The sequence below is a fragment of the Emys orbicularis genome, chromosome 8 (genome assembly GCF_028017835.1).
Source record: "Emys orbicularis isolate rEmyOrb1 chromosome 8, rEmyOrb1.hap1, whole genome shotgun sequence".
NCBI classification, from domain to species: domain Eukaryota; kingdom Metazoa; phylum Chordata; order Testudines; family Emydidae; genus Emys; species Emys orbicularis.
The window spans coordinates 90,243,676-90,257,220 of NC_088690.1; the positions used below are offsets into that span (position 1 = coordinate 90,243,676).

The 13,545-nt window shown below is 41.3% G+C and overlaps 1 protein-coding gene across 1 annotated transcript in view; it reads left to right on the forward strand.

The window, feature by feature from the left end:
- ATP10B (ATPase phospholipid transporting 10B (putative)) overlaps positions 1–13,545 on the forward strand; it is a 77,892-nt gene that overhangs the window by 42,688 nt on the left and 21,659 nt on the right. The window contains exons 9-10 of the mRNA XM_065409985.1: positions 2,751–2,986; positions 12,695–12,883. Of these exons, the coding sequence (XP_065266057.1) occupies positions 2,751–2,986; positions 12,695–12,883 (425 nt within the window). The remainder of the gene's footprint in view (positions 1–2,750; positions 2,987–12,694; positions 12,884–13,545) is intronic.

Here is a 13,545-nt window from a genome sequence, read left to right on the forward strand (position 1 = left end):
CCTAAACTACAAAGTCCATATCTGAAGTTCCCCAAAGTTTGCGGGTATTTGAATCTGGGATTTTTGGCTAGGTCCATTGCTGATAGTTACTTTTTCATTAATAAATACTGTTTATAGATTTTGTTAAAACCTCATTGAAATTGATAGGTGTGAATGCTGTCTTCATTTAAGATAGCTGTAAGAGATAGTTAAGGAGCCCCACCTAAAAATAGGCATAAACTCACACCATATAGACAGAAGGCACAATGTGTGTGTGAGTGAGTGAGAGAGAGAGAGAGAGAGAGAGAGAGAGAAGCTGAAGTACAGACAAACTGAGCACACAGGGACAGACAAAATGAAGCAAGACATACTCTGAGAGCCTGGACAAGCACAGTCTATGGCCATGAAAGAAGCTAGAGAATGGGCTTCTGGGTCTGGTGCTGACTAAAGATGCTTGAGACTGTAAGCAAAAAATGTGTCTCGTTTTGATTCCTTCTGCATTCAGAGATGCAGGATTCTGTATGTTCCTTTTAAATAAATAAGTTTGTCTCAAAGAAAACACCAGACCTCATCATCAATTTTTACACCCAACTGCAACCCCCACAGGGCCACAAACTTTCACAAGCCACTTGGGTCAAAAAGGGATAACAATATTATTGGTCTAATCTCGCAGTCCTTGCTAAGGCAAAATTCCCATTTCACTGCAACTCCCTTTCATGTTGTATTCTTCAGTGGGAGTTTTTCCTGTGTAGGTAGTGCAAGATTAGGCCCAAAGTGCTTTACTATGCATATAACTACTCCACCTCTACATTATATTTAGAATGTCATTAAGCTGGCCAGCAGCTGCCAAATAGATTTTCATGCTCTGTGAGTGAAAACATTACTAAATTTGTGAATTACAATAGTTCATTCTTCTGTTCCACTGAACTGCAAAAAGTGCAGCTAAAGAGTCTGTAGTTAACAGAAGTCCATAAAAGCAATCAGTTTCTTGTTGTTTTGGTTTGTAATGATAAACATTTCAGTGGGAGGCTTGCCAAGAAACTGAACTGTGCATGAAAGTTTTTTCTGGTGATGGTTTAGAGATTGTGTGATGTGTCCCCAGTGTACAACCTGGAACTGTGGCACTGCTGTGTCCTCTTAACTCTCCAGCCTGGGCTGTCTCTCGTGATGTTTTGCTAGTGACAAGCAGCAAACCCCTCCAGATGCTATGATCACTCAGTCAACAATATGCAGGGACGCACCCAGATAAGTTGCATAAATGCTCTCTAAGACAGTGGTTCTCAACCAGAGGTATGTGTACCCCTGGGTGTATGCAGAAGTCTTCCAGGTGATATGTCAACTCATCTAGATATTTGCCTAGTTTTACAACAGGCTACATAAAAAGCACTAGCAAAGTCAGTACAAACTAAAATTTCATACAGACAATGACTTATTTATACTGCTTTATATACTATAAACTGAAATGTAAGTACAATATTTCTATTCCAATCAATTTATTTTAATATTATATGGTAAAAATGAGAAAGTCAGCACATTTTCAGTAATAGTGTGCTGTGACACTTTTGTATTTTTATATCTGATTTTATAAGCGAGTAGTTTTTAAGTGAGATGAAACTTGGGGTACACAAGACAAATCAGACTCCTGCAAGGGGTACAGTAGTCTGGAAAGGTTGAGAGCCACTGCTCTAAGCCACTCATGAACCATACACAGGGAAACACCAGCAAATCCCCCCAGCCCTGCACCCCAGAAATGTACCTGCTCAAGATCTTCTCTTGAACAATACAAGCTCATTAATTAGTTCGACACTTCATCAAAGGATAGTGGACATGCACCAGCCCTTATAATCTGAGCAGATTCCCCAAGCACTGTAGACAAACTCACTGGTAAGGATAAAACATTAAAATAAGTTTTTTTAGCTACAGAAAGATTTTAAGTGATTATAAGAGTTAGGCATAGAGATCAAAGTTGGTTACATAAGGAATAAAAATAAAATCACAGTCTAAATTCTAAACTTTATCAAACTAAGCAAGATTTGAATCAGTTTTTCTTACCCCATTGGATGTTGCAGGCAGGTTACAGTTCTTAATACGCAGGCTAAATTCCCTTCTCAGCCTGAGACCAATCTCCCCAGTTCAAAGTCTTTGTCTTCCCAGTGTTCTTGTTGCCTTCAGGGTAGGTGGGAGAGGAGAGAGGCCAGGGGCTGATGTCACCGTCCCCAATTTATCCCCCCCCCCCAATCCATGTGCATGGAAAGAGAGTGTCTCAAACATGGAGTGAGGTCACATGTTCTAAATGCCCTGGGAGACACTGGGCCTCCATCTATGTGCTTCAGGAGGGGCCCTCTGGGAGAGTGGATTCTCCTTAATGGGCCATCAAATCTGGCTGGCTATCCCTAATGTAAATCTGGTTTGGAGGTGTTAGTTGCTCTTTTGTTGCTACTGAAAGGCTGTGGGTGTCTCCCAGACTCACAACATATTTCAATATCAAACATATAGCAAACTCCATAACTTCACATACAATGGTAATATATACAATTCAACAGGATAATAATGTTCCACAGATCATGACTTCTCGAATGATACCTCACAAGGCATACTTTGTACAAAACATGCAATCATATAACAATGGTGAATATGTGAGTACAGGGTGTCATTTTGAGGTACAGAGTGTCACAGATTATCAGAGTTAGTAATAATAATAATAAAATCTTCTCAGTAATACTGCTAATAACAAGAAAAGACTAGGCAAGATCTTGGTTTCTCTCTTCCAGCCAAACGCCTGGAGACCCATAAGGAACTGGACTCAGACGATGAAGACTGGGCAAGACATCAGCATTTCGCTCTTCCTGTTATCAAGATCGAGAAACCAGACACTTTAAAACAGAAAAACACTAAGCCCTTGAGGAGGTGCCAAAGTGCCCGGGCTCGTTTTCAGGGACATTCAAGGAAGAAATCATTGGGGCGTTGTGACAGCCTTCAGTCTCAAGTGGCGTTCAGCAGTACCATAGTGAGTAACTTCAGATTCGGTCAATACGTTTTTGGGATCTCTGCTTCATGCAACTTTTTGAGGGGAGGAGGGAGCCAAAGGAGAAAATAGTCAATGAAACAGCACTCATTTACTAGATTGGGAGCAAGGAAACTATAACCTGCTACTTGCCGGAGAATGCTACATGGTCACCCCAGATGAATTTCAGTCTATTACACTATATCATGGAAAAGTGACAAATTGAGCCACCAGGAGAGTTACCAGTATCTTGTTATTCTGTCAGAAGACAGGTCTCACTTCGCTACAGATAAAATACAGTGAACCTAGTATGATTTTTAGCACAAAGTTAAAAATATAAAATTTGAGTTTTATATAAAATGTAGTTCCAAAATAAGGCTGTAATCCTACAAAATGCTGAGCACTCTGGCCTCAATCCAGCAAAATACTTAGGCACATCCTTAATTTCAAGTACACGAGTAGTCTCATTGACACCAATGGGACTATGCACATGCTTAAAATTAAATACTAGTGCTGGTCGAAAACTTGCAGAATTTCACCACAAGTTTGTCAGAACTTCAGCAGAAAAAATGGGTCAACGTTTTCAGTTCTAATTTTTGTAAAAATTTTGTCCCATTTTTGTGACCAGTTGTACAGCAGGTTGAAAATTTTCAAAATTCAGAATTTTGATTGATTTTTTTTTTTGAAATTTGAAAAGGAACAAAATTTTCCCAAATATTGTTACTTTTTCACTCTGCTCTGTTACACACACACTCAAGTGCTTTACTGGATTTCAGCCAGAGTGCTCAGCACTTTAGGGGGTCGAACCCTAAGCCCTCATTCTGCAAAGAAGCTCCAGATGGCAATCTCTTATGCCCACTGATTCCCAGTGACTTTTGTTTGTGGGATGTAGGCTTATGAATGCATTTATTACAAGCTTCTGCCTTGCTAACTCAGTATCTCTGTTATGTAGAAGTGGACATCAGTTAGTACTCTGTTAACTTCTGGAATCTGTTTATTTCATGATAATCTTATTGCTTGCTGGTCTGTTGTCTTCCATCCCATTTTTCCACATAGTACATTAAGAACTTCTCTGTATCTATTTGCTTTCTGGATCATGACATTTCAGGTGTGTAAAACGTCTCCTTCAAGAGAATTTTTCCCCAACTACTTTTCCTATTATCGTAAAATCATTGAGTCAGAATCTATAGCTTCTTGCCTCTCTCTCCAGTTCTTTTTTGCAGTTTTTTTAAGGGTGGGAGTTAAAATTTTTCTCACTTCACTTTGCAAATTCAGTTAGAAATAGGGTTTCCTGCTTCTTGGAGTAGCTAATCCTGGAACCCACAAGTGGAGAGGCAATTCTTGATTTAGTCTTAAATGGTTCTGGTCCAAGAGGTGAATATAGCTGAATGAAAACTACTTAAAAACACCACAATGGAGAGTAAAATTAATGTATACCCCAAATTAAAAAAAAAATACTGGTAGAGGACCAAAAAATGCCACTATGGCTAAACAGCACAGTAAAAGAGGCTGTTAGAGGCAAAAAAAAGGCATGCTTTAAAAATTGGAAGTCAAATCCTACTGCGGAAAATAGAAAGGAGCATAAACTCTGGCAAGTCAAGTGTAAAAATATAATTAGGCAGGCCAAAAAAAGAATTTGAAGAGCAACTAGCAAAAGACACAAAAACTAACAGCAATTTTTTTAGTGCATCAGAAGCAGAAAGCCTGCTGAACAGTCGGTGGGCAACTGGACAATCAACTTCCCTGAGTGCTAAAGGAGCACTCAGGGAAGACAAGACCATTGCAGAGAAGCTAAATGAATTCTTTGCATGGGTGTTCATTGAAAAGGATGTGAGGAAGATTCCCATGCCTGAGCCACTCTTTTTATGTGACAAATCTGAGGAACTGTCCCAGATTGAGGTGTCGTAGAGGAGGTTTTGGAACAAATTGAATAATTAAGCAGTAATAAGCCACCAGTACCAGATGGTATTCACCCAAGAGCTCTGAAGGAACTCAAATATGAAATTGCAGAACTACTAACTGTAGTATGTAACCTATCACTTAAATCAGCCTCTAAGCCAAATGACTGGAGGATAACTAATATAATAACATTTTTTTAAAAAGACTCAATAGGTGATCCTGGCACTTACAGGCCAGTAAGCCTAACTTCAATACCAAGTCAATTGGTTGAAACTGTAGTAAAGAACAAAATTATCAGACACATAGATCAGGGGTGGCCAACCTGAGCCTGAGAAGGAGCCAGAATTTACCAATGTACATTGCCAAAGAGCCACAGTAATACGTCAGCAGGTCCCCCATCAGCACCCCCCTCCTCGACCAGAGCCTCCTGATCACCGGCAGCCCCGCTGATCAGCGCCTCCCCCTCCCTCCCCGCACCTCCCAATCAGCTGTTTCATGGCATGCAGGAGGCTCGGGGGGAGGGGGAGAAGCGAGGGCATGGCAGACTCGGGGAGGGGGTGGAAAGGGGTGAAGTGGGGGCAGGGCCTGTGGCAGAGCCAGGGGTTGGGCAGTGAGCACCCCCCCCCCCCCCGGCACATTGGAAAGTTGGCGCCTGTAGCTCCAGCCCCGGAGTCAGTGCCTATACAAGGAGCCGCATATTAACTTCTGAAGAGCCACATGTGGCTTCGGAGCCACAGGTTGGCCACCCCTGACATAGATGAACATAATATTTTGAGGAAGAGTCAAGCCGGCTTTTGAAATGGAAATCATGCCTCACCAACCTATTAGAATTCTTTGAGGGAGTCAACAGGTATGAGGACAAGGGTGATCCAGCGGATATAGTGGACTTTCAGAAAGCCTTTGACAAGGTCCCACACTTATGACTGCTTAGTTTACTTAAGAGCCTGGGATAACAGGGAAGGTCCTCTCGTGGGTCAGTAACTGGTTAAAAGATAGAAAACAAAGGGTAGGAATAAATGGTCAGTTTTCAGAATGGAGAGAGGTGAATAATGGGGTCGCCCATGGATTTGTACTGCGAGTAGTGCTGTTCAACATATTCATAAATGATCTGGAAAAAGGGGTAAAATGTGCAGATGATACAAAATTACTCAAGATAGTTAAATCCAAAGCTGAGTACACATTGTTACAAAGGGATCTCACAAAACTGGGTGACTGGGCAACAAAATGGCAGATGAAATTCAATGTGGATAAATGCAAAGTAATGCGCACTGGAAAACAAAATCCCAACTACATATACAAAATGATGAAGTCTAATTTAGCTGTTACCACGCAAGAAAGTGATCATGGAGTCATTGTGAATAGTTCTCTGAAAACATCTGCTCAATGTGCAGTAGCAGTCAAAAAAGCTAACAATGTTAGGAACCATTAGGAAAGACAGAAAAAGACAGAAAATATCATAATGCCACTATATAAATCCATGGTACACCCACACCTTGAATACTGCATGCGGTTCTGGTCACCCCATCTCAAAAAAGATATATTAGAATTGGAAAAGGAACAGACTGCATAGAAGCTGGGAGTGGATGATGGGACAGATCACTCAATGATTGCCTGTTCTGTTCATTCCCTCTGAAGCATCTGGCATTGGCCACTGTCAGAAGTCAGAATATTGGGTTAGATGAACCATTGGCCATTCTTATGTTTTTAGACTTTGGATTCTCTATGTACATTTTCCTGAATCTTTGTATCAAACAGACAAAGGGCAAGAAAAAAATTCTTCTCTATATAAGAGACAGGAGTGTCCAAAGGGCCACAAGCTGGGATTCTCCTTTTTTTTCTTTTTTCTTTTTTGGCTTCTAAATGCCAAGTTTCCAAGTGTTGTACCAGCTATGAAAACTGGTAGCCCCAGATAACAGGAAAATTTGCAATCTTTGCAATGCTGAGAAGAGTGTTTTTTGAATACAGGTTAGCACCGCATCTGCTGTGAGCACCCGCCTGGTGGGGCTGTTGCCAAGAGAAGTGTTAAAGTAGGAGAGCTGTTAATATAATAGTATGCTATGGAATTTGCTGAGTTTTAATGGAAAGTAATAGTGCTGAACAAGAGAGAATCTTCTGTAAATGCCAAATAGGTGTGGAACCAAAAGGAAGTATAAAGAGTTCCTTTTTTTGTTTGTTTTTGTTTAAACAATGTTCTCTGTGTGGTAGGACTGGCTGGAAAACACCAATTCAATTTTGCAGAAAATGTCAAGGTTTTAACATTGTTTCCATTTTGATGCAGGACAAAGCAAAGACCTTTCAAATTGTTTCATGAGAAAAACAGCCCACTGGTTGGGGTACTCAGCAGGAGACCCAGGTTCAAATTCCTCATCTGCCTTGCTTTGTACCATTGACTTGAACCTGGGTCTCCCACATTACAAGTGAGTGCTCTCACCATCTGGCTGTAGAGCTAGTGTCCCTCAATCTCAATTAAATATTTGTTGGCTCAGAGAGAGAGAGACTGTTTCTGTCGGCACTCTCCAACAGACTGTAGGCCAGGGGTTGCCAACTTCTGACTCCGGAGCCACATGCGGCTCTTCAGAAGTTAATATGTGGCTCCTTGTATAGGCACCGACTCCAGGGCTGGAGCTACAGGCGCCAACTTTCCAATGTGCCGCGTGGTGCTCACTGCTCAACCCCTGGCTCTGCCACAGGCCCTGCCCCCACTCCACCCCTTCCCACCCCCTCCCTGAGCCTGCCATGCCCTCGCTTCTCCCCCTCTCCCTTCCCCCCCCCCCATGCCTCCTGCATGCCACGAAACAGCTGATCAGGAGGTGTGGGGAGGGAGCGGGAGGCACTGATCGGCGGGGCTGCCGGTGGTCAGGAGGCTCGGGGTGCTGATGGGGGGGCTGCTGACGTATTACTGTGGCTCTTTGGTAATGTACATTGGTAAATTCTGGCTCCTTCTCAGGCTCAAGTTGGCCACCCCTGCTATAGGCTATTCTGGGGCAAATGGGTCTCTTTCACTCATCAACAGTTCTTTCTGGACCTAAAAAATCTTCCTGATAAAAGTTTAATTAAAACCAACACATTTCTGTAATGAATCAGCATTTTCCAACAAAAAGTGTTTTTGTCAAAAAGTTCCCAACCACTTCTATTATACTGTGATTGCAAAGCCAATTGGAAAGTGGTCTTACATGAATCGGTGATAAGCAGTCTGCATTAGTTACTTTTAAGTGTTTTCGTACTGTTAGTAATCTATTGTCTGGCTATACCAAAAGAAAGACAGCAGATATTTGACATGGGTTTAATCAGGCTGCACCTTTAATATTAGATGTCTGGGACTACCTGGCAGATAAAAGTGTGCAGTGCAGGTAACCCCATGTTTATTTCATAATTACCAAGGGGGCTTTTTACCAGCTCCCCCTCTTTTTCCATCCAGGTCACTCAAGCAAATCCATTGACAAGACCTTACCTTCCACCACCACCTCATAGGAGGGTTAAAATGGACTATAATAATGGGGGTTAGCTCCCTGCCGTATCAATCATAGGGGTCCCAAACCGTCCCCCATTCGCTCCTTTATTGACACCTCTTTTTAAGTCCTTTTCCAAGCCATTATCCGGTCACTGTATACCTTCCCTATGGAGTACCTGCACTGGACATCCGCCACAAGGAGGTGCCAGCCATTAGCTTGGCTGCCTCCTCCCCAAACCCAGTTGGGTTCCCAGACATCTCCTAATGCCCTCTTGTATGGGTTTTACACTTTATCGCTATATCTTGAGAGGTTTTAGGATTATGGAGCTAGGTGGCTACAAGAATTATCCAAGCTTGAATGTTTTGTGAGTGCATCTATGCTTGACAGGTTTTGCTGTTTTGTTGAAATATGAGATGGTTTCATCAATTAATATGTTGCTGTCAGTGTAATCCTGAGAAGGAAACAGATGATGATGATGTTTCTTTCGTGGCATTTGATAGAGTTAATGAAAATGGAGTCTGCTGATCCTGGAGAAAAATATAAGCAGCACTGTGTGGTCCATTCTGGAATAGAAATTACAAAGATATGATGCAAGAGGCAGCATAGTCTAACTTTTCAGTAGTGTCCTCTATTTGTGCTCCTGCAAATACTTGTACCCATGTTTTTCACCTCATAGTAAGTTTTAGCATAAATGACAGCAATTGGATACCAAGCTACCTGTGTCTGGTGCCATTAACAATTACCCCTGCAAAATTAGAGGTTGAGTTAAAGCCAGGTTGAAAATCGGTCTACCTAATCAATTCCCAAGAAGAAAGAGAGAGATTATTTAAAGTTCAGAATACCTGTCAAGTTTGTAGTGTTTATACCAGTGCCAGGGAATTTGTATTGACTCTGCATAACTTAAGATCATATGGGTGGGAAAGGAATAAAGAATGGTAAAAAAAGCTGTATTTCAGAAAGCCACAGAGAGAGAATGTTTTCTGTGTCATTAATTTCTCCCTGATTCAGTGAGGAAATGGAGAGGCGGGGTGGGGAAGGTGAAAGATCAATCCTATTGAAACGTTTATAGGCGAGAAATCAGATTTCTCTTTCCTTCAAGCCACAGATGAAAATGAAAACTAATTCTTTTTGTATCCATCAAAACCCAGCTTCACTGAGAAACAGCCTGCAGCCCAATCAGAATTACCCATTTCATGCTGGGACCGACAAATGTTCCCTTATGTTGGCCAGCTTCGTGGTTTCTATTTGTGTCTCAAGTGGAGAGAGCGCCAATTTATTTTATTAATTTTGTCTCCTGCTGCTGCTGCAGCAACTTCTCTGTGCGAAAAAGGCTGCATCAAATCATGTGTTACAAAATAAAAAATAGACCCTGGGATGGGGAGAGGACTTCCTTGTACTATAGAAGAATGGAAGGAGAAACCTTACAATATGAAAAGGAATAAATTATGGAAAAAGATAGAAAGAGGATTATCACTGTCCATATTCCCTTTGCTATGCCTTTTAAATTAAGGTTCTTACAGCACTCTTGATCTAGATTTAATAAGTCTGCTATTGCATGTCTTATAAATATCACTATTATTAGAAATATTTCTTGAAGACTGGCAGTTTTCATAGTTAACGTCTTTTAAAGTCAATAACTTATTTTTAATTTTGGATTCATTTAAAGGGACATGTCGTGGAAAAAGTCACCCACGCATTGATTTTAGTTCACAGACTCAAGCCTGAGGCCAGTTTATTGCAATACGTACCAACGCGTTGGGGTAGCAATTCGAAAATTACTACACACAGCAGCAGCTCGCAGGCTGCTTTATTCCGTCAAACCGCAAGCATATTACAAATAATACGTCATTTATGCGAAATAAGAGTAGGGGTCTGTTCCTTTTTCCCGGTAGCTTCTTCATTATTTACGAGAATTGTTTGCCTATTGGGTGGGGAGTTTCTTGGTGGTTTTGACATGTGTGGTACGTAGCACCAGCGGGGGTGTTGTTTTTCGTCAGGGTACATATTGTTTTCCGGGGGGGTTTATTATAGGACGCCCAAAGATGATATATGATTGGCTGGTGGCAGGTAGCTGAGCTTTACTAGAAGCAATTTCTTCATATAAGCCGTTACTATGTTTCATCAATGAGCAGTTATCATGTTTTTCCATCAACCAGTGGTTATCATGTTGCTAAGGCCTTTCGCATGGCTTCCTACCCCCCCCCCCTCCTCTGGCCATGGCCCATGACCGTGTTTGGCAGGGGATTGTACAGCCTAGTTTAGTTCAGGTTCTGGCCTGTACTGCCTTACGTAAAGGCCGTCTGTGTAGTCAGCTTCTGTCAGAGGGCCTGAATTTGGGCCTTCGGTGTTACTTTGGTTGTCATTAAGAAGGCTACCTAGTTCTTTTTCCCCCACAGACACTCAAATGAAAACTATTAATAAATTACCCTTTAAAACTTAAATGGTCTTACCCATTTTATACATAATGAACTAGCTTACTAACAATGGAGGGATTTTTAAATTTTAATTGATTTTTCATTCTTAATGCTGATTGTTTAATTTTTGCATTTCACTCAGCTTGGTCAGTGAAAATAGATGTGTCCGTTTCACCATCTGTCTCTTATACATTACCATCCAGCTACATGGAAACATATAAATCCAAGCCAACATCTGTTTTCATTTTTTAAGATAATGAAAACTTTTCTTCTAAGCTTCAGTTGTGCACTATCTAGCTTTTCAAACCTGACAGTGTCCCCTCAACATTCAATAATTGTAATATGCTGAGCAATATAGTACAGAAAGTTTCTGCACAAGTAGCACACCTGAGGTTAAATAATTCTTCATCTGCTGCATGGTGCTACAGTACTGGATACTAATGATATAGATGCAGTAGAAACTGGATGGATGGATGATGGACAGGAGCAAGAGAGAGGTGTATGTTATTGTGCTTTGCTGCTTGCATGAGTGTACCTTGGTGGATTTGATAAAAAGAGCACAGATACAGAATAAATAGCTAGATGTTCAGTAATCAGTAATTAATAGTTACTATATTAGAATGTGTATGGATCCTGGAAAAATTTGCTTTGGCTTTTGGGATTTTGTATGTACAATTTGTGTTTTTTCATTGAAATTATGCAAGTAATAGGGAACCTCAGGTTGTGGTTTTTTCCACTGTGTGATGCTGTAGCAGCCAGTAAACACAAATGCACTTTCTTTGCTGCTGAACGTACTTGGTGTGTCTAAATCTTTCACTTATTTCAAAGGAATGTTAGTTTAAATCAGCAACCTCAGAGGCACAAGAGGGTCTACTGTAGCTGAGAGCTTAATGCATATGTCCAGTATAATTAGCGATATATTTTATTTTTCAATTTTCAATTATTAGATCATTTAAGAATCTCCATTCACTTTAGCAAGCGGGAGTTAAAATGTAACACATTTAGCTCAGCACAACACAGCCCTGAAGGTTATTGATTTATTGTTGTTGCATACTAGGGAACTTCATAATAATTGTGCCAGATTGAAGGAGGAGAGGGCAGTGGCAGAGATGAACTGAGAAGGAAGCTAAATTGTTTTGGCAGTAGTTTAAAGAAGAAATCTAAAAGCCTTGGCTCCTACAGAGGCTCGTTTTTTAAAACTGGAAGATCTTATTAAATATGGCCTGAACTAAATTCAAATGTATTAAAAATCAAGTGGGGCCTAGGGATTACAATACCATGTCACAGGAATTAATGATCTCTTTAAAAAATTTGAGTGAAAACACTTTGAGGGGTGTGATTGATTTCTTTCTTTTTTTTTTTTGGAAATGACATTATGGTATGAGAACAAGATGTGAAATTGGCCATACAGAGTGAAGAGCAAAAATTAAACATAGGCCCTGAATTCATTGGGTGGTCACTTGTCCCTGTTAAGCATTCCATTTAACTCAGTGATCAGCGGTTTCAAGGATCTGCCCATTTAGGTCTGGGTATGGGTTTAGGGCCATAGTGCAGATTGTATAACATGAATTTTAATGATCTAGGTTCAGATTCTGGCCTGACTTGCACTTTTTGCAAGCCCAGCGAAGTGACCACTTTTCTATTTTGTTCTATGTAGGTTCTTATTCTACCCTCCATCATCATCATATCTGAGCACCTCATTGCATAGTCTCCGAGATGGAGAATCTTTTCTTCTTCAGGAAGATCCCTGAAGATTTCATTAGTGATTATGTGTGACCTTGACCATCTATTTATGCAACAGTGGGAATTCTATCTTTTTTTCTATATGCTGGGTACATTAGAGTATATAATACTGTACAAGCATTTCCTTGAAGGCTCTAGAAAACCTAAGGTGCATGTCGTACACAATCCCAAATGTGGTCCTTACTGAATAACTTCTCTTCCAGGAAAAGGATGTGACCCCTGATAACAGGCTGTTGATGAAAGTGAGAGATGCTGCACTCCAGATAGAGTCTTTGGCATCATTTCCATCTGCAAAGGACACCTGCTCCACCACGTCCGTTACTGATTTTTTTCTTGCACTGGCTATCTGTAATACTGTTGTGGTCTCCACAGCAACGGAGCCAAGGCAAAGGGTAATCTCACTTTAAATACATGAGGAGAATTGATTTGCTTAAAATCTGTATACTAAAATTGAAAGCTATCTGCAGTAGTAAAAAAGCACTGTTTTGGAATTGCCATATGGTTTTCTATCTTCTGTCTGCAATAACTCCAATGACTGCTATTCAACCATTAAGGGCCCATAATGAACATCTAGTCTGACCTCCTGCACATTGCAAGCCACAGAATCTCACCCACGCCTGTAATAGACTCCTAACCCCTGGCTGAGTTACTGGAGTCCAAAAATCATGGTTTAAAGACTTCAAGTTACAGAAAATCCACCATTTACACTAGTTTAAACCTGAAAGTGATCTGTGCCCCACGCTGCAGAGGCAGGTGAAAATTCCTTCCCAACCCAAATATGGTCATCAGTTAGACCAGGGGTCAGCAACCTTCGGCATGCGGCCCATCAGGGTAATCCACTGGTGGGCCACAGGACATTTTGTTTACGTTGATCATCCGCCGGCACAGCCCCCCACAGCTCCCAGTGGCCATGGTTTGCCGTTCCCAGCCAATGGCAGCTGTGGGAAGTGGCGCGGGCGGATTACCCTGATGGGCTGTGTGCCAGAGGTTGCTGACCCCTGAGGTAGACCCTCAGCATGTGGTCAGACCTCCAGCCAGACACCTGGGAAAGAAT